This window comes from Panthera pardus, unplaced genomic scaffold (assembly GCF_024362965.1).
Source record: "Panthera pardus isolate Hobbes unplaced genomic scaffold, ASM2436296v1 HiC_scaffold_24, whole genome shotgun sequence".
Classification (NCBI taxonomy): Eukaryota; Metazoa; Chordata; class Mammalia; order Carnivora; family Felidae; genus Panthera; species Panthera pardus.
The window spans coordinates 110,049,831-110,073,479 of NW_026526810.1; the positions used below are offsets into that span (position 1 = coordinate 110,049,831).

A 23,649-nucleotide genomic window follows, 5' to 3' on the forward strand; every position below is an offset into this window, starting at 1 on the left:
ATTCATGGGTTCAAGCCCTACGTCAGGCTCTGTGCTGACAGCTCAGAGCCTGGAGCCTGCTTCGAATTCTGTGTCTCCTTCTCTCTCTCTGCCCCTCCCCTGCTCATGCTCTGTCTCTCTCTGTCTCAAAAGTAAATATAAACATTTTAAAAAATTTTTGAATTCCCACTAAGATTCAGAGGTCCCTATTTATAAGGTTTCGGGGGCTGGACGGGAAGGCCTCCTGTCCCTCTGCATTGCTGAAGCACCTTGCACCATGGCTGTTTACAAACAGAAGTCAGAGCTAGACCAAGGGACTTTTGACTCTCTATTTGCCCAGCTTTGTCGAATTCCAAAGAAGGGCAATTATAATTGAAGTTATGGGAGGAACGACCCAGCGAGCAAATTTTGGGAAATCAGTAATCTCACTGATGTTTGATATTCACTCAAAACTTCCCTAAACTCTACATCTCATTCAATAAAGGGTGTGAGGAGTATTGGGAGGGTAGGAGATGATTCTTTTTTGCAAAGGATGTGGCAATTAGTATTTCCTGTTCTTGAAAATAAAGCAGACATTTTGGGGGGTGGGAGAGGAATCCTAAACCTTCCATTTCAGGTAGTACTACTCAGGTAGCATTTCAAGAGGCTCCCCAAAAGAGGCAGTTCCAGCAACTCAAGTGAATTTGCCCAGTGACCACACGGTCCACACGCATGAGAGGGGAGAAATACAGGAATGGCAAAATGACAGAATGAGCACAGTGTTATTCTGCCTTAAAACCCAAATCAGATGTGAATATGGAACCATTTTCTTCATCAAAATCAAGCAGATGATTGGCACCCCTTCCCCGGAAGAGCGTGTGGCAGCATTTACTGAATACACACCCACCCTCTGACCTGGAGATCCCACCGGCAGGTGTGTGCACTTCAGGCCCCCAAAAGACATGTGCCAGCATATTCCTCACTGTGAAATTCGTAGAAGTCTCCAACTAGGAACTGCCATGTGTCCCTCAAGAGTAGAACAGGCATGGGGCGCCTGGGTGGCTCAGTCGGCAATGTGTCCGACTTCGACTCAGGTCATGATCTCGCGATCACAGTTCACGGGTTCAAGCCCCACGTCAGGCTCTGTGCTGACAGCTCAGAGCCTGGAGCCTGCTTCAGATTCTGTGTATCCTTCTCTCTCTGCCCCTCCCCCGCTCATGCTCTGTCTCTCTCTGTCTCAAAAATAAATAAACGTTTAAAAAATGTTTTAAAAAAGGGTAGAAGAGGCAAAGAAATGGTCTATTTACCTGAAGGACTACACAGCACTAAGAACAAACAGCCTAATACTACAGTCAACACTATGGATGAATCTCACAGTGTTGAAGGGGGAAATCCAGACGCAGAAGCGGACATACCCTTGGCGGGGTTGGGTAAGGGGTGAGGTAGTAACTGGAAGGGGCACAGCTGGGCTTCTGTCCTGTTGTTTCTTAATCTGGGTGTTGAGGACCCAAAGAAATTCAACTTGTTGAAATGTATTCGGCTGAACGCACCGTGCCCCTTTCTCTGCATATGCTACACTTCAATATTTAAAACTTTAAAAAAATCAGTCAATGAGCAAAACTTAAAGGTGATTATGAATAAAGTAATCAGGCAGACAAGGCTCCTGGAGCCAGATCGTATCTGGCGTGTATCGTTCCCAGGAGCTCTCCTGTCGATGCAAAAACCAGACAGATTAGCTGAGTGTGCAAGACGGGCATTCTGTGAGAGGAGATGAAAGGCGAACGGAGAACCTGGCACTTTCTTTGGAAAAGAGCAGTTTCACCAAATCTAGACGTGCAGCCTCCACTCAGGTTATTAATCCAATGCGCTGTTACAGATGGACCCACATTTGCTTCAAAAATACTCAGGGTTTTGGTTTTCGCTTTTCTGCCCTTAAAAAAAAAAAAAGTTTGGAATGAGGGAAAAGGCCTAGTTATTTTATATGGAAATCGAACCTATTTTCACAGAGACTAGAGTGAAAATCCCATCAATGGGAAGGAAGCAGAAGCTAGAGACGGAAAGAGATGCTCTATAAAGCTCTAGTACCACAGGCAAACTTGGGTCTCTTCTCAGCTCAATAACAATATTTGTAACAATGGCTAACATTTAAGCAGGTTTATATAGGCTAGGCATTGCTAGAAGTGCTCACATGTATTAATTCATTCAGTCCCCATCTGTGAGGTAGGGGTTTATGTAATTCCCAACTTACAGACTGAGACTGAGGCCCAGAGAGGTTAAGAAACTTGCCAAAAGTCACACAGCTAGTAAGTGACAGAAGTAGGCAGTCTATCGAAAGTCGGTGTTCTTAACCATTATACCCTATTGCTTCCTAATAAGCACTTATTAAGCCCCTACTGTGCACTGTGCCGAGCCAAGAGAGATACTGAGATACAGAAAACACTAGTCCGAGGGTTATGGAGTTAGTCCAGGCAGTGACAAGGATCACACAGGCATCTAGCCATCTAATTTCACAATGAAAAGTTGGAAAACTGTCTCCAAACACCTGGATATTTAGTTTTCAAGGACTCCAAAAGCAGTGTCCTTTTTCTCACTGATACTATGCTACCCATTAGAGTAAGTTGTAAGAATACACATTCCTTGATGCCCCACCCACCCCTGAGTCATGAGACTCAATAAAGCTCTCATCAAGTTAAGAGGCAAAGACGACCTGTAAGCACATTTGTTTATTTTTCCTGAACTGCCCTCTTGTGTAAAAAGGGTTGTTCACCCCTGATCTAGCAGGCATACATACAGGGCCTCTCAGAGGAAGAGAGACTCCCCCCCCCCACCCAGGTACCCAGGTGATTAAAAAATGAAGAGATTCGGGGCACCTCGGTGGCTCAGTTGGTTGGGTGTCCAACTTCGGCTCGGGTCATGATCTCACGGTTCGTGGGTTCCAGCCCCACGTTGGGGTCTGTGCTGAGAGCTCAGAGCCTGGAGCCTGCTTCAGATTCTGTGTGTGTCTCTCTCTCTCTGCCCCCTCTCTGATCGTGCTCTGTCTCTCTGTCCCTCTCAAAACTCAAAAATAAATAAACATTTAAAAAACAAAATGAAGAGGGGCGCCTGGGTGGCTCAGTTAAGCATCTGACTTCGGCTCAGGTCACGATCTCACAGTCCGTGAGTTCGAGCCCCGCGTGGGGTTCTGTGCTGACAGCTCAGAGCCTGGAGCCTGCTTCGGATTCTGTGTCTCCCTCTCTCTCTGCCCCTCCACTGCTCATGCTCTCTCTCTGTCTCAAAAATAAATTAATTTTAAAAAAAACATTTAAAAATAAATAAATAAATAAATAAATAAATAAATAAGAAGAAATTCAAGGCAGGACTACAACATGTATGGCACATTTTAAACGTGCACACTTCACGAATTCACACTTTTCCCGCACATGCACACACAAACCCAAATACGATGTAAAATTACTATGATCTCGAAAGAATTGCAGGATTTACTATTCTTAATATGAATTCGTAGTGCCCGGATGCCATGGATGGTATGATCTAGGCACAGAAGATGTGATCCCTTGTGACGTACATCCTGGTGACTACGCATATAATCTCATGCAGAGACGACATCACAGTTTCAGCTGAGGCCTCCAGAACTACAGACCCCAGTTTAATCAGCTCTCACTATCGTCCCCACCTTATTAACAAGCTTTCCTTAAGGAAAGAAGAATAAAAGATCGATCCCAGTGGTAAGAAGAGTGAAGGCCCAGTTGGGAACTGATGAGAGAGAAGACAGGAGGTTCACAGAGCTGGAGAAAATGTGAGTGAAGACCCCAGGACATGGCCACATACAGAGCCAGGCTAGCCAGCTGTAGGATCTCCATGACACCAAGAAGTCAAGACCAAGAGGTCAGCTAAGGTTACGAGAGCCAGGCAGGAGGAATATGACCACCTGCCTCCTTACCCATGAGGCTAGCTCCTACCCAGGACCTTAGATGCCCCACTCACAGTGCTGGCCCACCTCTGCCAGCTTCTCCACAAGCACAGGTGGGGTCCTAAGCACTTAGGAGTCTTCCAACATGTACTCCCTTCTCTAGGTCCACCCCATTTCCTGGGAGTCAATTAGATGCTTTTAGGGAGTCAAAAATGGTGCCCATTGTGAGATGCTACTTTCTACCAGAGTAGTGTGTGGTCTGATTCCAAAAGCTGGGGATGAAAAGAGTATGAAAGCTCCTCGGACCTCTGAAAATGAGACAGTGCTGAAAACCAGTGGAAACCCATTCTCCAATATCTGTTTATTTTTCTGCTAAAATCTACCCACCGTGTGAGTTGCCAAGGCAAGTTACGTGTCTTGTTCTGAAGCTAGGAAGGTTCTCTCTCCACATGACACCTGCAGGAGATGGAAAACAATACCCTCTGCATATCATAGAACACCAGCTCCCAGTAAGAGGACACCCCAGCTCCTGCCAGTGCAGTACCCAGGCGGGGGTGGCTTTTCCACTTTTCTTTAGACAGGCCACCAGGGTCCTCTTCAAGGGCAAAGGACTCCCCAGCCCCTGTGAGGCCTCACTGCACACTGTTTATTTATCTATAATTTATTTAGAATTTCTACAGCTTTTTACCTGGAGACACACCCAACAAGAAGGGGTCTTACTCTTCCCACAGAGGTCTGTAGACCATGTACTAAATGCACTTGCTCTCACTCAAGCTATAGAAAGCTGACCTTGAAATATCCTATCTAAGGTCATCTCTTAGGTCCAGCCCAGGCCAACGCAAACTGATTCTATTTTTTCAAAACACCAGCCCATTCAGATAGCCTTGTCTGTCTTCATTAACATTCTCAGTGACGAGAAGGGCCAAGGGTTCAAGGCCCAACGTTGCATCTAGAGGCCTGTAGGAAGCTATAAAACTGAGAGATATAGCCAGTCCACGAGCTATCCTTGAGTCACTGACCTCCTTGACACATTCTCACTCCCTGGCAGTAATAGCTTAACACTTCCAGAGCATTGACTCTGGCTCAGACTATATCCTAAAAGCATCACATGGGTTGACTTATTTCATTCTTATACCAACCCTGGGGTACGTGGAAGGCAGCTATGCTCACCACTATACCACCAATGCTGTGCAACGCTGTGATAACTGATAGAACTGGGATTTTAAACCAGAAGTGTGAGTTCAAATCCCAAACTCCAATGAGAGCCACAACACAGTTCTCGACTCAAGGATTACAGCTGGTGCTATTGAAATGACCATTCACTTAACTGTTATGAGCGTTCATTTGTCTCCCTATCTCCCTGAATCATACATTACTAACTTCCCTCCAGTATTCATTCTCCCTTCTGCCTTCTTCTAATAACCTCCAGTCCCAAGTTTTGCCTAAGCACATGGCCGTCTGCTCCAGACTACATTTCCCAGCATCCCTTGCAGCCATATGACCAAGCTCCGACCAATGGGTTGTGAGTGGAAGCTCCTTAACTGCAAGCTGCTGGCCTTGGATTTCATCACCTCCTACTACCACATCCTGAAACACAGACTTAGAGATGCGAAACAGTAAAGAACCAGGGTCCGTGAATGATTTCATGTACCTACTTTGCCAGTTTGGTGTGCTTGCCCTAGGGTTTACATAAGACAGAAATAAACCTCTGTCTTATTTAGCCATTCTCTTTGGAGATCTGTGTTACAGTAGCATACTCTCTATGTTAGATTCAGTACCTTAAGGCCCAACTCATCTTATTCTACTCAACACCCCCAAAACCCTTTCTTAGCACTAGGAACATAGTGGTTACTCAACAAATATTTGTTACATGAGTGAAAACACCGTTATGTAAACCAGGTGATACTGGGCCCAAACAGACTTAGCTAAGCTCTGGAGATGACCCTTATCCAGGTAGGTACGATATCTCCTGCTTTTCTGCCAAGTAGGAGCTCAGGCCAGAGAGTCTGTGTTTAGGGAAGCATTTGCAGTAGGGGAGGAGCGAACTTTTACTGCATCTGTTGTCGACTCTCTGCTGAGATGAGGGATTTTGTGCTTAACCACAAGTTAGCTGGGGTCACTGCTTGTCTCATAATAATAATGAGCTCAATTTGAGCACTTACTTTGTGCCAGGTCCCATACTAAGCACTTCACACACATTAAGGCATTTGTTTGCATTTAATCCTCCTGACAACCCGACAAGGTAGGAACTATTATTGTTCCCAAATGAGGAAACCAGGCGCAAAAAGAAGTTCACTAACTTGCCTGGGCCACGTGGCTAACAAATGACAAAGGTCAACTTCAAACTCAAGTTGTAGGAGACCTAAACTTATTCTCTCCTCACCCATCATGCTACTCTGCCTCTTCATGTATGACAGGCTTATATTCCCAGCTATGGTTCCAAGTTTGGAAGGCTGGACTGAGGATCGTGCTTTTCTGAATAGATGCGCAACGCACAAAGCGTCCAGTGTGGCTGTGACACTTTTCCCCTGGGCGTGGCTGGTGAGGAGCTGCACACACCACCCCCACCCCCCACCCCACGCCAGCACGGAGCAGAAGGCAAACAGTCTGAGCCCCCTGGTCCACCGAGCTCCTTCTTGCTCTCTCCTGGGCTGTCCTCACTGCCTCTTGACCTCCACACCCTGCCGCCCCTACCACTGCCACCCACAGCTTATGCCCTTTCCCTCAACCACCTCACCTGGACTGGCCCTCCCACCTGCTTCCATGCACAAGTCTCGCCTGGCCTTGCAACAGTCCTCACTGAAGCCAGCAGGTGCAGATCTGCCTACCCAGCCCGGTAATGGTGTGGTCCAAGCTTCACTTCTCACCTCCACCCCAACTCTGTCCTCACTTTCATTCTTCACCTACAACAGTTCCCTCCTCCTCATACCACAAGCTCAGCAAAGTAGAGTCAGTAGTCAAGTAGGGAGGCACCGAGCAGGCTCCATCCCAGAGGTTGCAAACCTAGGACCTACGGGCCAAATATGGCCCCCGAGTATGCTTTGTTTGGCTGCACTCTGCTTTTTGAAAATTGAATTCATTACATCAAAAGTTGTTAGGGTTCACATAAAAAATTCAGATTTAGAGCCTCTCTTAAAAAGTGAGGCGTCTTGGCGACACTGGAATCACCTTCCCATGTGACAAATAGCTGGGGCTGAATTTGGACATCCGCTGGATGGGCTCACCACCAACTTCTTCACTCCTTATTCTACGTTTCCCATCCAGACATCCCTTCACTCACTCACACAGCAGGCCTGGCCCCTATAGGCACTTGATTTGGCCTGTTGTGGTGTCTCCATTCGGCTGATGAGCGCACTGAGAAAGGGGGAAGAGAAATTATTCTTCCAGGTCTTGAAATTATTCTTCCAGGTTGAGTGCACCCACAAATCTATGGCTGGCTCTCATCAGACAATACCGACCAAGCTCCCGGGTGCCCCAGGCCCTGTCCAGGGCATCACAGGCGTTCAAATTTAGGCCCCTTGTCCCTGCTTTTGCCTAGTCACCACACTCTTCCACACTGCTGCTCCAAACACATAGGTATGCCAGAGAAAGGCACTTTCTTTTTTCTAAATTTTTTTAAGTTTTATTTATTTTGAAAGACAGCATACAAGCAGGGGAGAGGCAGAGAGAGAGAGAGAGAGAGAGAGGGAGAGAGAGGGGGAGAGAGAGAGAGAGAGAGAGAGAGAGAGAGAATTTCAAACAGGCTCCACGTTGTCAGCACAGAGTCCAACGCAGGGCTCAATCTCACAAACTATGAGATCATGACCTGAGCCAAAACCAAGAGTCAGACACTTAACTGAGCCACCCAGGCACCTCAGCACTTTCTTTTTTCAACACACACAAGCATCTCTTGCACTGTGTGCCATGATCATCTGATTCTTCTCCTCTCACGAAGACTAACTTCTCTCAAATCTGTCATGAGGATTATACACCCTGAACCTGCCAAGAGGTGACCTTTCTTTGAGTAATCCCGTCTGGGCCTGAATCCTGGTGATGAGTGTGTGCATAGGTGTGTACATGTCTGTGCTCAGCGTATGCTTCTGGACTAACACTCCATCCCCTCACTAATTTCCCAGACAGGTCAGAAGTCAGCATGTGCCCCAGTCGGTGAACCAGACAGCGTCTGTTCTGTTCCACTGCCCCATCAAAGGGGACAGCAGCGGCTGGTGCTTGCCTTGATGGGGTGAAGGGTCAGGGTTGCCAGATCTTCGATTTTGCAAGAAGCCAGAAATATTATTTAAAACAGGCAAGCAGTGGTTTCTATTAAAAAGACCAGTGCTTAAAACAAGCCCCCAAGAGCCTGAGACACTTTATGGGGATCAGGTGCTAGAGGGGAATGACAGGAAATGAAGGCTCCCCTTGAAATGCCCCATTGGAAGAGTCAGCAGCAGGTCCTCAATCCCCTGCCATGTCCTGACGCCCATCTGAGGACACAGAAGAGGACCCAAGTGTGCTTGGCTGGCTTTGCCCTCCAGCCTCGTCCTCCTTGATAAGACAACTAAGGTGTCTTTCACTTACGTTGTTTGAATTCCCTGTTTGTTCTGGGCTTAAAACAAACCTTCCTTCTTCCTTTTTCTCAACCACCTTCTCCCTAGAACCCTCAGGTTCTTAACTCACACTGCATTTCTAGATCCTTCCAATAAGGAGGTTGCAGCTTCCCATTTCTTTGGTTAAACAACTTTAACAAAGAATTCACGGATAAGGCGGCTCTCATGGAGGCAGCTAAGGCGAGGCTGGAGAGCGCAGAGCCATGCATCGTGCCTTGCACTGCCCAGACTAGCGAACAATACAGTCAGGATGGCTAAAGGTGATCCTAAGAAACCAAAGGGCAAGATGTCTGCTTATGCCATCTTTGTGTAGACGTGCAGAGAGGAACATAAGAAGAAAAACCCAGAGGCCCCTGTCAATTTTGCAGAATTTTCCAAGAAGTGCTCTGAGAGGTGGAAGACAATGTCTGAGAAAGAGAAATCTAAATTTGATGAAATGGCAAAGGCAGATAAAGTGCGCTATGATCGGGAAATGAAGGATTATGGACCAGCTAAGGGAGGCAAGATGAAGAAGGACCCTAACGCCCCCAAAAGGCCACCGTCTGGATTCTTCCTGTCCAGTTCAGAATTCCGCCCCAAGATCAAATCTACAAACCCTGGTATCTCCGTTGGAGATGTGGCGAAGAAGCTGGATGAGATGTGGGATAACTTAAGTGACAGTGAAAAGCAGCCTTACGACAACAAGGCGGTGGAGCTAAAGGAGAAGTACGAGAAGGATGTCGTCGACCGTAAGTCTAAAGGAAAGTTTGGTGGCGCAAAAGCGTCCTGCAAAAGTTGTCCGGAAAAAGGTGGAAGAGGAAGATGAAGAAAATGAGGAGGAAGGGGAGGAGGAGGAGGAGGAGGAAGAGGAGGAATAAAAAAAAAAAAAGAACTGTTTATCTGTCTCCTTAGAGTAGGGAGCACTGTCATTGGCACCTCTCTTATTTGAGGCGGGTCTGTTGCCCTCGTTAAGTTTAATTACACAGCTGGGTCATGGTCATATTGTAGTCTCTTCAAAGTGCTCTAGAAATTGTCAGTGGTTTACATGAAGCGGCCATGGGGGTCCGGAGCACCCTGAAACGTATCAGAGTTGTACGTATGTCCAAACATTTTTATTTTATAATTTTTTTTTAATTTTTTTTAACATTTATTTATTTTTGAGACAGAGAGAGACAGAGCATGAACAGGGGAGGGGCAGAGAGAGAGGGAGACACAGAATCTGAAACAGGCTCCGGGCTCTGAGCTGTCAGCACAGAGTCCAACACAGGGCTCGAACCCACGAACTGTGAGATCATGACCTGAGCCGAAGTAGGACGCTTAACCAACTGAGCCACCCAGGTGCCCCTCTCCAAACATTTTTAAAATGAGAAGGCTCTCGTGTTCTCCGCACTCTGTGCACTTTGCTGTTGGTGTGACAAGGCTTTTAGGGATGTTTCTGCCATTTTCCCCTTTGAATTTGTAAGGTGGTCTTAACTCTATGGTTATGGGCTAGAAATCCTGAGTTCTCAACTGTACATATCTATAGTTTGTAAAAAAAAAAAAAAAAAAAAGGACAAAACCACTGAGACACAGTCTTCATGCTCCTTGCTTGGCGTGAGGCTGTGGGGGAAGATGCCTTCTGGAGGGGCTGTAGCTCAGGGCGTGCACTGTGAAGCTGGGCCTGTGGACACTGCAGTGGGCATCTGTTTAGCTTCAGGTTGTCTTGTTTCTGTATATAGTGACCTAGCGTTCTGCTGCCATTCTTAGCTGTGGAAAAGGGGCAGCGGTGGGGGGAGACAGTCAGCTGACATGAGAAGTGTTTGCATCTTTTTTGGTTAAGTGCGGTAGTTTTAACCTGTTTGCTTTGAAACAAACTGTAGAGCTCTTCACGGTCAGCAAAGCAAAGAGCCACTGCATCGATGAAAGTTCAAAGAACCTGCTATACTAAACACAATTTGCAACGTTCTGTTATTTTTCTGTATGTTTAGAATGCTGAAATGTTTTTGAAGTTAAATAAACAGTATTACATTTAAAAAAAAAAAAAAGAATTCACAGATATGAAAGTGCTTATCATGAAGCAGGTAACATCCTTTTCCTCCCCAAATCACACACAATTACCATATAAATGGCCTGGCAAAGGGACTTCCTTGAGAGGTGGCAGATTCTAACTACTCTTACACTTACAAAGCTTTTAAAAAAAGAGAGAGGTGCCTGGGTGGCTCAGTCGGTTAAGCGGCCTTAAGCGGCCGACCTCGGCTCAGGTCATGATCTCACGGTCCCTGAGTTCGAGCCCCGCGTCGGGCTCTGTGCTGACAGCTCGGAGCCTGGAGCCTGTTTCAGATTCTGTGTCTCCGTCTCTCTGACCCTCCCCCGTTCATGCTCTGTCTCTCTCTGTCTCAAAAATAAATAAACGTTAAAAAAATTTTAATAAAATAAAATAAAATAAATAAAAATTAAAAAGAGAGAAAGAGAAAAGAACAATTTCCAAATGAGAAAATGTCACAGACAGCCACAAACTGACTTCCCAAGGGATGCAAATACCCTTTCTCCAAGCAAAAAACATGCAGTGTATAAAATGTCCACGTGAGGGTCTGTGCCTCCTATGTGGGCAGTCACCCTTCTACTGAGGGAGATGAGGAGCCCAAGGGTATGCCCCAGAAAGGCGGCCAATGAGAGGCCTGCTCGTGCTGCGTCTGGATTGGCCAGGCCTGGCACCAGCTGGAACTGGGACCAGCTTTGAGGACAGCAGAGACTTGATAGGATTCTCTCTTCAAAGCATAGAGCAAACATCAATTAATCCTCAAAAGACGCTTTCAAGGAGAACATTATCCCTTTTGAGGATGTGGAAGCTAAGAGGTGCGGCAGGTAGTTGAAGGGAGGGCAGAGGAGAAAACAGAGCACTGGGCTCTGAGCCCCAGATCCGGTTCTCCAGAGAGAGTCAAGTTGCGGGAGAAGAATGGGCCCACAGAACTGGGGCAAAGGAGGCGACAGAGAAGCTGCTTTGGAGGGTGCCCCTCAAGGCTCCTGCTGCTTCATCCCAGAACAGGCTGCAAAGTGAAACACAGCCAGAGTCCTATGTGTGCACCAGTCCGGGGAACCAGAGAATGAGTTCAGATTATGGGACCTTCTTCAGCCTAATGACCACCAAGTCTGTGGGAGGAGGAAAAACCGAAATCGGAATCCAATTTGCCATACTGAGCCTGTTTCGGTAACCCCACCCTCCCCCCTTCCTGACAGGGGGAGGGGAGTATGTATAAACACAGGGGATGCCCCGCCTGGCTGGTCTTTCCATCTCAAGAGAACCCATCCAGACCTTCCTGCACCTCACGCTCTTAAGGATCACGGCCAGTCACTGTGCCTGGCAATAAACGTCACACATTCTCACGTTACACATTTATTCGACCTTTAACCTGTTGCTCTGAGATACCTGGAGAAATTGTATGCCACTGATCAAATGTTATTAAAAAAACACCCCACAATCTCTTCTCCACATGCAGTCAGTGTTACTACCTTACACGCTGATTCCCATTGTCGGCTGGCACTTTGTTAAAAATTTAGATTAACTTTCTTTGCCACACACTACATACTGTTTGCCTAAAGAAAGCCCAGGCCATGTGCAAATTATAGGCTGATTAGAGATATTTAAATGTTTGTAGGAAGGATTTTCCTAAAGGGTCTGAATGAGTTTTCTCTCAATTTACCATTTAGTCAAAGAAATAAAGGAAATTACCCTACAACTGAATTTTTCTTTCTTAATTCAACTACCTACCTAACACCCACTCTAGCATAGCCACGCATGTATGTGTGTGTATATATATATATATATATATATATATATATATATATATATATATCTTCAAAACCATAGAAAATATCTGGAAGTGATTAATCACTAAATTCTACTCCTGAGACCATTATTACACTATATGTTAACTAACTTGGATTTAAATAAAATTAGGGGCACCTGGGTGGCTCAGTCGGTTAAGCATCTGACTTTGGCTCAGGTCATGATCTTGCAGTCCATGATTTCAAGCCCCATGTCGGGCTCTGTGTTGACAGCCCAGAGCCTGGAGCCTGCTTTGGATTCTGTGTCTCCCTCTCTCTCTCTGCTCCTCCCCTGCTCGTGCTCTCTCTCTCTCTCTCAAAAATAAATTTAAAAATTTTTTTTAATTTTAATAAAGAAAGAAAGAAAAATTTTAAAAAAGGAAAATATCTGGAAGGATATGCCAAAAAAAAACAAAAACAAAACAAAACAAAACAAAAAACAAAACAAAACAAAAACAACCATGCCCTTAACAGTAGGGAGCAAAATGGGCAATCAGAGAAGAAGTCTTTTTTGTTGTTGTTGTTCTTTTTTGTTGTGTTTTATGCACTTCTTCTATGCATTTTTTTTACAACCAGCATGTGACTTTTTAAATGTTTAAAATTATAAAATGAAAAAGTTACCTTCAGATCCTTTATTTTTCCCCAAGTGTGGCATTTTGTCCCGACGCCTATGCAAAGTAAGTCGGTAGATTTTGGAAACATCTTGTTGTCTTTTAGCAAAAAATTACAAACTCTCATCGTAATATTGTCAACACTCAGGTCATTTCATCCAGAATGCACCACGCTGAGAAAGGACAATTCCTTGCAACCCACTTGGCAGAGGAGTCTGAAGCCGCATCAGGCAAAACTAAGTCAGAAACAGAGCTTCAAGACCAGGAGAATGATTCAGGCTTCTTGACCTGACTGGCTTAAGCAAAGCCTGAGAAATGCCACTGAAAGGCTGCCATTCTGCACTAGTGCGACCCGGCTCCCAGCCAATAGGCTGGAGTCCCTCCAATTATTAAGATCATCTTCTTCTCTTAAAGAATGGGCTTTTCCAGTGACACCAACCGCTTCCATCATTGAAGTGTTTATCTAGAGAATATTTCAGTTGGAAGCTTGAGAAACAGAGAATTTGAGGTTACTCAAAGAGCCCTCACCAGTTGCAAAGTAATTAGCAAAGAAGTGGGGGAAAAGAAAAACAGCGTCGGAGTGATGAGGCCAATAGGAATATCCGATTCGTTTACAGGATTTTTCACTGACACCTGCTTTTTGCATGAATAAAATTAGATACAGTTGCTCTTAGCAAATCAGTGATCGGGGATCCAAAATGCAGGAAAATACACGTTCTGGGTCTTTTGGACTCCGGGTATTTGGCAGAGACAGGCAGCGGGATCTAATTGTCCATATTCCATCCTGACCCGGAAATGAAAGCTCCCAGTCACAGAAGTTCTGTAGCTAATCAGTTACCAGTCACACTTCACTCCTCACTGTCTTTAAAGTCACCAGGGGGAACCCCAATTTGCAACACACCAAGATGCATTCCTTTTGGGGCACAGATGTCCTTCCAATTCCACTATTGCCCTCTCCATCCTGACACTGACGTAGAAACGAAGGGAAGCAGGCTAAGAAAACCCTCCCCTTTGATATTAGTAAGAATTGTGCAGTCCCCGGATGATCAGAGCCCAGGCTCCACAGGACTTGAAAGAACGATGGAGACTTTGATATGGAATATAAAAAAGTAATGGGCAGGAGAGGCAGGCGGACCAAACTGGGAGGCCCAAGGCCCAGCTTCTGCCAGCTCCAGCTCTGACTTCCCCAGTGACGATGGCTCTGATTTATTAAGCAAAGATGATAGATACTTACCTCTCTACCTTTTTATCTGAGATGAATGAGATAAATTTCAAATGGTTTATTTGCCATGACCTAATAATAATAATAATAATAATAATAATAATAATAATAATACAAATGAGGGAAGTAGGAACTGAGCCCACCCTCTGCCTTCTTTCTAAAGAGATTTCACACGTGGCATCTCATCATTACCCCTGGTGAGATAATGGGTCACTATTATTATTATTAGCCCCATTTTATAGAAAAAGCAACTGAGGCACAGACTGGTGACCTGACCAGGGCAGCATGGTTTGTAGAAGCATTGCCCTGTTCAACACACTGAAATGCATTCCAGTGATTCTGGTCTGTGAAGACCTCTCTAGGTTGTGCCTACAAGACTTGGCCACCTGGGAGACACAACACTCAGGCCTCCTCCATAACAGCCACGAACCTTCTCCTTAGGCTCACCCTGCTTCTACACAGCTTAGTTTGCAGGGAGACTTTTAACTAAGACATTCTCAGAGTCCTGCTGGGCAAGGCACAGTAGGGGGTGGGGAGGGGAGGCAATGGACTCTATATAACCCATGTGTAAATGTGGTCCAAAGCAAACACCCACAACCCTTGGTCCCTAGGCGAGGAGAAAAGATAGCACCAAGGAGTGAACCAAGACACCAACAGCTGCTGTTGGGGGGGGGTGGGGAGGGCTTCCTACCTCAGGAATTTTTAATGGTTTAAGGCATGAACTATTAGCAGGAGCCCCAAATCACCAGCACCCAGGTGTAAATTCTATTCTTAGGGAATGTCAGGAGTCTTATGTTCCAGGGTCTAGATCACCCACTGCTACTAAAGAGCAGAGTGAATTGGAAGGAAAGACAGAAGATAGTAATGCGTGGCTTTTATGGCCTGGCCTATTCTTTGGGGCTTCACATAGCTCATCTCAATGTGACGGCCTCGGGCACGGCATGACTCCTCTTAACTTTCTCCACCTATGGCACAGGGAGAGGATGTCTAGGGCTCCTTCCATCCCAGATACATCCTCAGTTACCCCCACAGCCCAGTTCCATTACTCCAATTCTCTTCTGCAGGTATCACAGGATGCTGCTGGTGTTCTCCAGCTCCATGAAACCCTCTCCCCGGACTCCCCCTCTCTGGGGCAGGAGAGCATCTTTCCATCTTCTCTTATCACTCCTGTTACAGCCAGCAGGATGGACAGGTACACACACACACACACACACACACACACACACACTTCCCAGAACATCCTCAATTTACTCAGGGATCCATGAGGCAACTTTGGGGGAGCCAAGAGGGGTGAGGAAGGAGGGGAAAAAGGAGGCTCACGGTGGTAGACTTGCACTTCCAGTCTGCTTTGTGAAGGCCCCCAAGCTTTGAGGGGCGCTGGGGAGGGAAGCTACAGTTGAGGAATGCGGGGGGACCGGGCAGACCCATGTGGAGCTTGGATCCCACTCCATAGGAGATAATGTTTTCGAAAGAGCACACGTTTGACCAGGGAAGAAGAGACTAAGCCCAGGCTTAAGAGCATATCTGTTTTCTCCCCACCTGCCCCCCTTTTCCCAGCCTCGACTTGGAGCAAATGGTTAAGCCAACCCGAACCCAGAAGTGTGAATAATACATGGAGCCAGCTCGCAAGCCGCCCACACAGGAGGGCATGTCGGGCTGCACAGATGGCCCTCTCACGTGCACAGGCCATAGCTATGCTGTGGGGGGCTGAGATTCCGGGGCAGCCTTTATGCTCCTCACTAACCACGTAAGAGAAAGCGGGGCTCCCCAAGAGAGCCATGAAATGTGGGGTGAGGACTTACGTGTGGACAGGAGAGTGCCAGCCATCCTGGGGCAGACACCAACAGCTGGAGTGATTTGTTAGCCCTTTTTTCATGAGTTAATTTGCTTCCAGCAGATTCCATTAGTGACCTGACAGACCCAGGGCCTGGAGGAGGGCCCTGAAAGAGCTGCTAACTCAGCAGACCGAAGGCCAGACGTCTTGCACCCAGCCCTTTGCCCGAGGTTTCTATTTGAAGAGCTTAGAATAATTATTTGCAAAACTCTTGTTAAGGCAGCACCGCTGAACTACGTATAGGCAGAAGACACATGAACCTTGACCACTAAACATAATCCGCCAACCAGAAACTGGCGCAATACAGGAAAAGGATTCCCACATGTAATAATCTCTCCTTCCCAATGGCAGGAATGAAGCGAAAGTCAAAGTTATGAACTGGGTTCCATCTGAACCTGAGCGGAGGGGGAAGGGAAGAGGGGGAGGGTTGGGCTTTCTTTGCGTTCCAGTTGACATTTCCAGCAGAATAAGAAAAGAATCATGCTATTAGTACTCCTGCTGCCGTTACAACACAAATAATGATAACAACCACAGTTAATGTTTGTTTGGCACCTGGTACACGCCAGGAACTATGGCATAAGCTTCTTAAGCATTATCTCACTGACTCTTCGTAACAGCCCTCTGAGGTAGGAAAGCTGTGTGGGTAAGAGACGTCACACCGCAACTAAGTCATGGGAAAAGATCCAGAGCGGAACCAAGCCCAGGGGCGTCTGACTCCAAGCTGGTGCACGGCCCCACTTTGCTCCACAGCTCAATCCCAGGCTGGAGAAAAGAGCAAGGAAACAGGATGCCCAGCCCAACATGTGCCCTCACTAGCTGTCGGACCTCAGCAAGTGATTTCAACTCATGGGCCATCCTATTCCACAAGAGCGCTGAGTGATTTCTTAAGGACCCCTTCCATTCAAACCATAGTTATGGACCACCTGGGGCACAAAGATGGGGAGGTGGGTGTATAAACACAACTGAGGAATGGCCCTGCCCTCCAGGGATCTGCTATGTAAAAGTCTTAGGTGCCCTTTCAGCTCTAAAATAACACTTAGCAATTCTTTTAATACAAAGAAGTATTTGTGACAGCATTTATACCCATCTTTGTTCTGTGTGAACATATGCATGGAAAGGTATCTGAAATGAAGTTCATCTAATGGATTTGGTCCATTTTTGCTCTCACCTTGTTATTTTTGTGTGTTGCTTGAATTTTTAGTAACAAATATACATTTCCATTAAACCAATGAAGTCATTTTTTAAATACTGCTAAAACAATAATATATAAGTGTGTGTGTGTGTGTGTGTGTGTGTATGTGTGTGTGTGTGTGTGTGTGTATAAAGAAAGAAATGTATTTCATCACTAACTGGATATTTTATATTATTAATAAATTGTTGGGGTGCTTGGGTGGCTCAGTCAGTTAAGCGTCCAACTTCGGCTCAGGTCATGATCTCGGGTTCCTCGGTTCAAGCCCCACATTGGGCTCCGTGCTGATAGCTCAGAGCCTAGAGACTGCTTCAGATTCTGTGTCTCCTTCTTTCTCTGCTCCTCCCCTGCTCAGGCTCTGTCTCTCTTTCTCTCAAAAATAAATAAACATTAAAAAAAATTTTTTAACTTGGATGAGATTGTAACTATTTTCTAAAAGAATCTTTATTTTTACAGGTACATACTGAAATTTTTACAGATAAAATAAATGATGTCTGGGATTTATTTCAAAATAAATAAATCCTGGTGTGGAAGGGTAGGGATATTTCCCAAAAGCTAAGTTAAGCCCCCAGCTGGCAACCTTTTTGCCTGAGCATTTCCCCATCTTTGGCTAACTCTTCCTTTGACTATCATAGTCTAACTTCGTTTGTCCTCTGTGGCTTCCTTCCACCCCCACACCATTCCCCAAAACCTTTTAGAATCACCCATCAAGTCTGTTGGTATATTCATGTGCCCAGGCCATTCTATCTGACCTTACCCTTGCCAGAGGACAGAAGGTATGGGCCTGAGAAATACTCCCACACACCACTGTTCAAAGTCAACTACCATCAGATTCTGTTCGCTCTAGAGACAGAACAGCTTGACTGGTGGGGTGGGAGGCACCTTTCATTTATTCATTCAACAAATACTTGTCAATCACCTACTTTGTGCCAGGCACTGAGTCAGGTGCTGGAGAATCAGTGGTAAACAAGACAAAATTGACACCTTCACAGAGTTTTCATGCTAGACAAGGAGCCACTTTAGATGCATCCTTCCCAACCCTCCAAGACTTAGGGTCAGGAGTACATTTTCCAGGACATCCCTGAATCACCTGGGATATTGTCCAAAACAAGGAAAGACATGATCTGATGCCAAGACAGAGAAAACCACCCAACTCCCTACCCCAATCCAATTTCCCAGTTCATGGGACACAAAGACCAAAATGGTAAAGACTACCAGGTGAGTAAATGATGTCAGACAATAGGGCAACCAGGCCACAATGTTCCAGGCCCACCGGTGTCATATTCATATCAGAATTTTTGTAACCTTTGCTGCCACTTTGGCAAAAGTTTCTCATCCACTTTTGAGGTTAAAATAAGTAAAACTTGAATAGCATGCATGAGTGTAGCAGTTTTTAAAAACAAAACTTCCCTGCCAGGGATGACTTATATAATCTATATAACCACGGGCCTCCTATGTAAGTGCTTGGTCATGGGAAAATGTTTAGCATTGTTCAGCGGTCACTTATACCTCCACTTGGTCACAAGGACTTCCAAATCAAATTTCTAAGCAAAAAAGTTCCATTTGGAAAACTACATTTTCTAATTTTCTTGCTTTATCATGACAATGGAAATAGAGTGTCATGAGTAAGTGTTTTAATTTATTCATCAAGATATAGGATCTATTCTCCTATTAGTTGTGGATTTACCATTGTTCTAATAAAAATGTGTGCTTTACACAGTTTTCTCCATTGACTCTAAGCTCCAAAGGGCAAAAACCATCTCAGTCCTACTCTTGTATTACAACCAGCACTTACCATGTTGCCTGGCATATAGTTGATGCTAGTAAATATTTCTTGAATTGAATCCAAACATGCTTTTTTAAATGATTTTTTTTTATTATTTTAAACTCAATGGCACAGCCCAGAGATAGTTCCCTGTGCCTATGGATCAACCAGTTTGCCATACAGGTCCCAACAAGACCCTCTAGACAGTTTCCTAATCTCTTCCCTGGATGGAGGTCCAACAGGGGCAGGCCCAACAATGCCCCGGCCTATTGGACATTTCTACCTGGATGTCAAATCAGCATCTCAAGCCAACCAAGGGCAAAACTGAGCCCACACACACCCGCCTCCACTCTCTCACCATCTTAATAATCCCATTCTTCTACATGTTCGAGCCAAAAACCTTAGAGTCACCCATGATGCCTCTTGTTGTCAGACCCTACTTCCAATTTCTTTGCAAATGCTGTCATCCTTATCTATGAAATGTATTCAAAATCCAGTCACTTCTCACAACCTTTACAATTACCACCCTGCTCCCACCCACTGCCTCCTTACTTGTCCCCTATTTGGCCCCTGCTTTTCTCCATTTATTCTCAACTCAGTAGCCAGGGTGACACTATAAACATCCTCCAGTGGGTTCCCAATACCAAAGAGAAGCCAAAGTCCTCATACTACTCTGCCTCTGTCTTGCCCTGCTCCAGCCACACTGGCCTTCTTGCCACCCTTCAAAACATCACCCATGATTCGCACTTGCTACTCCCTCTGCCTTGAATCTGCTTCTCCCAGATGACCCTCAAATGACACTTTTCAGTGGCCACCTTATTTTAAACTGTCTTCCCCCAACATCCCCCGTCCCAACTCCTTGCTTTGGTTGCCTTCATTTACCACCATCTCATTTTTTTTAATGTTTATTTATTTTTGAGAGAGAGGAAGAGTGGGGAGAGGCAGAGAAAGAAAGAGAAGGGGAGAATCTCTAGCAGTCTCTACACTGTCAGTGCAGAGCATGATGTGGGGCTCGAACTCACGAACCATGAGATCATGACCTGAGCCAAAATCAAGAGTTGGACACTTAACCAACTGAGCCACTCAGGCGCCCAGCCACCACCTCATTTATTTACTTACTTAGGCCACCATCTGTATGCCCCACTAGAATGTAAGCTCTAGGAAGGCAAGGATTTCACCCATTTTGCTCATTGCTTTAAGTCCATCACCCAAAATAGTACTGAGTGCTCAATAAATATTTGCATTAACAATCTCAGGATACATGGAAATATTCTTATCTCTCCATTATGGAGGGAAGATCACAGAATCCTCTGAAAGACGTATGATTCAATTCATAACAAAATATAGATAGATTTCAGGCCTTTCTCAAACAAATATGCTCTAATGCATTTCGACAGGGAAGGAAATCTCATTTCATTTTTACTCCCTCTCGCCCTTCCTAAGTCAGGGTCCACCTGCCTCCTTCTCAGCCCAAAGCTGGAAAGCATCCATTCAGAGGATGTAGGAGGAAGTTCAGGTGTCACAGACCCGAAGGCAGTTACTACCCACAAATTGGAGGGTAAGAGAAATGACCGACAAGGAAAAGAGAAATTAGCACGTAGATGAGAAACACATGTTTAAAATCCCATCCCAGGCCATGAGTCAGCTGAGTGAAGCTGGCACCAGAGTGACAAATTAATTTCATGACCCTGTTGCTTTCATTAGGTACTGCAGGGGGAAAAAAGCAGCTGATATGTAGAAAAAGTTTATGTATGTCTGCCTACATGTCTATATAGAGTGGTCTGGTAATAAAATGGGTTCCTTTCCAGTGAAATTTGGATATGCATTAGACCACCTACTGTGTGCCTCACACAGTGCAGAGTGCTGGAGACCAAAGCGCTGGAGGCAGTGAGGAGCTCTAGCAGGTGGAGGTGACTGGCATAGACACAGCTCACCAGAAGTGCCCTTGCTATGTATGTATGGGCTCTGCAAGCATAAACAAAGCACTATGGGAGCCACAGGCAGTGGTTCTGCCTGAAGGAGGCGCAGACCTTGAAGGGCAAGTGGAAACTAGAGAGAGTCATCAGGCAGAGGTGTGGGGGTCAGAGGGGAAGTCCTGGCAGAGAATGTCACAGAAGCAAAGGCCAGGAGGTTGGAAGTCCCCGTTCTGGCATGATTCAAGCCGAGTCCACGGGTCAATGTCAGAATGAGCTGAATTGTGAACGTCAGACTAGGTAGTTTGGCAGCCTCCTCCAAGGAGTGTCCCCAGTCCCTCCAGGCAGAACGGATTCCTTCCCTACTTTGTGTACACACTCCTCAAAGCACATCCCCAGCCCAGGGCATCAGCACAGGGTGTTGGCTGTTCCCTCTGCTTAGAATGCTTTTCTTTTCCCCCAGACACCTGCAAGTGCTACTCCCTTCAGTCCTGCAGGTTTCTGCTCAATTGTCACCTTGACTGAAGTCATCTCTGAACAAGCGTGCAAGGGGGCAAACTCGCACATGTATACCCTTTACCTCACTCCATTCTCACCATAGCATTTATACCCGTGCATTTGTCCACTAGAATGTGAGTCCCACAAGGGTAAGGACTTTGTTTTGTTGACTGCTGTGTCCCCAACACCTACAGTGTGTGGCACATAATGGGAGTTCAATAAATATTTGATGAATGAATAAAAAGCACCTGTAACACTTGAATGATTTTTGACTATTTTTATCTGTCCCCACCTGTAAGACTGAACACGTATATGAAAGCAAACATTGTCTTCTCCATTCTCTATCCTAGCACCTCTCACAGAGCTGCATAGAGTTGGTACTCAGTAAATAACTGATGGATGGATGGATGAATGGATGAATGGGTAGATAGGTGGATGAACATACAGATGGACAGATGGGTGGATGGGTGGATGGGTGGATGGATGGATGGGTGGGTGGATGGATGGACAGATGGATGGGAGGGTGGGTGGATGGAAAGGTGGATGAACGGATGGATGGGAGGGTGGGTGGGTAGATGGGTGGATGGATGGATGGGTACATGGATGGATCCTATAATCATTAGGAGCCACTGGTGGTATAAAGGAACTGAACTATGCAGAGCCCTCCCTGTGGGCAAGGATAGCCTGACATGGGGACAGACTGCAGCTGGAAAGTCAATTGGGAAGCTCCTGCCTGTGTCCTTATGAGCACTAATATTGCCTAGGTAAATGGAGGAGGAGACAGAGTCCAGAGACACTGCCAAGGTCAAGTTAACAGGACTCAGGGACAAAGTAGGGGTGAAGAGAGACAGGAGCCAAAGATGACTCTGAGATTTTTACTCAAATAATAGTGAACCCTGAGGAGAAGAAGCAGCTTTGGGGAAAGAAGAATTCACTTAGGATATAAGTTTGAAAGAGAATACCCAGGAGAAATGGAGCAGGCAATAAGATAGTCAGGAGGAAAGAAGATTGAATTGTGAGCACTGGCTGAAGCCATGGGAATTTACTCATTCTTTCTATTTTAAGCACCTTCCATGTCCCACGCACTTACTATATACTAGGCACCATGGATATTACAGTGGCCAAGACAGGCAAGGCCTGTGCTCTCACAGAACTTACATTCCAAGGGGAAAGGCACACTAAAGACAGGTGAACAAACAAATACGTAAAGATAATTTCTGATGGTTGCATGCACTATGAAAAACACATACCAGGGTAATACACCAGGGCAACTATTGCAGGGACAGCATTAAGTGCAGTGCTCAGAGGAGGCCCCTCTGAAGAAGCGGCCTTTGCCACAAGGAGGCAGGGGGCAGGAATGACAAGGAAGTTCCTTGCTTCATGGCTTCGATTTTCTTAAAGAAGTCAGTGGTGAAATCATCTGTTCAGAGCGAGAGGATGGAGTGGGTTTTCAGGTAAATGGAAAACCCTGGAACAAGTGCCGAAGAGAAGAAATGAAAAAGGCTCAGAAAAGAGGTTATGATGGGGCACCGAGGACCTAGCTGAGGGCCGAAACCGTAAATGTGTAAGGGAGCCTATCGATGCAGAGCGTACGCATATTTTACAAATATTATATATCGATGAAGCTTTATGTCCCTGCAGCTATATTGAAACCAGCATTAAGGCCCTAGGAGTGATCTGGAATCTCTATCCCTACTTGGGGTGAGATGGGTTTGCCGGAGTGTTTATTTGATTTTAATTAAGTTTGATGGGCTGTGAGGGTTTTCATTACTTGCTTTGACCAGGCACATTCCCACCGCCGCCACCCCCCCGCCCCCACCACCACAGACCCCAGTTGCTTTGGTCTGTGTTCCTGCCACGGCCTCTCCACTCAAGCCATCCTGCAAATTAATCACCCTCAACGTCCATCCTGCCATACCTTAAATAACTCCCCAGCACCTACAGGATCAGCGCCAAAGTTTTCACACTGATATTTATACCAGGTGCTTCACTGCCTGTCCAGCCTTCTCTCTCCCAGCTACCCAGCCATGTACACTGTGCCTTTTTGAACCCCTACCTGCTTTGCATGGACAGACCCAGGTTTGTGCCTCGGAGTCTTAGGCAAGTTGCTTAAAGTCTTTAGAGTTTTCTCCTCTATAAACTAGTTAACATTATCTGCTTCCCGGGAGGATTAAATGAATTAATGTGCGTGCACCACACAGCACAAGACTGCTGAGCAGAGTGTAGGTGTTCAAAGATGGTTGCTGGAACTAGTGTTAATTATTACTTTAAAAGGCTGCTTTGTAATGATGCGGTTATTGTAGCAGCTAGCTCACGGCCACATACACAGAAGACACTGGGTCCGCGGCCCTTGGCATGGTTATCGTGTTCTCCTTTGGAC

The 23,649-nt window shown here is 45.9% G+C and overlaps 1 protein-coding gene and 1 pseudogene across 7 annotated transcripts in view; one reads left to right on the forward strand and one right to left on the reverse strand.

Moving 5' to 3' along the window:
• DPF3 (double PHD fingers 3) overlaps positions 1 to 23,649 on the reverse strand; it is a 293,080-nt gene that overhangs the window by 208,909 nt on the left and 60,522 nt on the right. Inside the window, exon 1 of one of the 7 annotated variants that reach the window (XR_008417252.1) lies at positions 15,873 to 16,125. The exons of 2 other annotated variants lie outside the window; for them this stretch is intronic. Coding sequence is in view for 3 of the 5 variants with exons in the window: in XM_053889560.1 (XP_053745535.1) it covers positions 15,873 to 15,946 (74 nt within the window). In the remaining 2 variants the exon portion in view is untranslated. Of the gene's footprint in view, positions 1 to 1,748; positions 1,856 to 15,872; positions 16,126 to 23,649 lie in introns of those variants that run through there. 4 more of the 7 variants (XM_053889560.1, XM_053889565.1, XM_053889563.1 and 1 more) reach the window with 4 other exon arrangements.
• On the forward strand, positions 8,604 to 9,326 carry LOC109268213 (high mobility group protein B3-like; annotated as a pseudogene).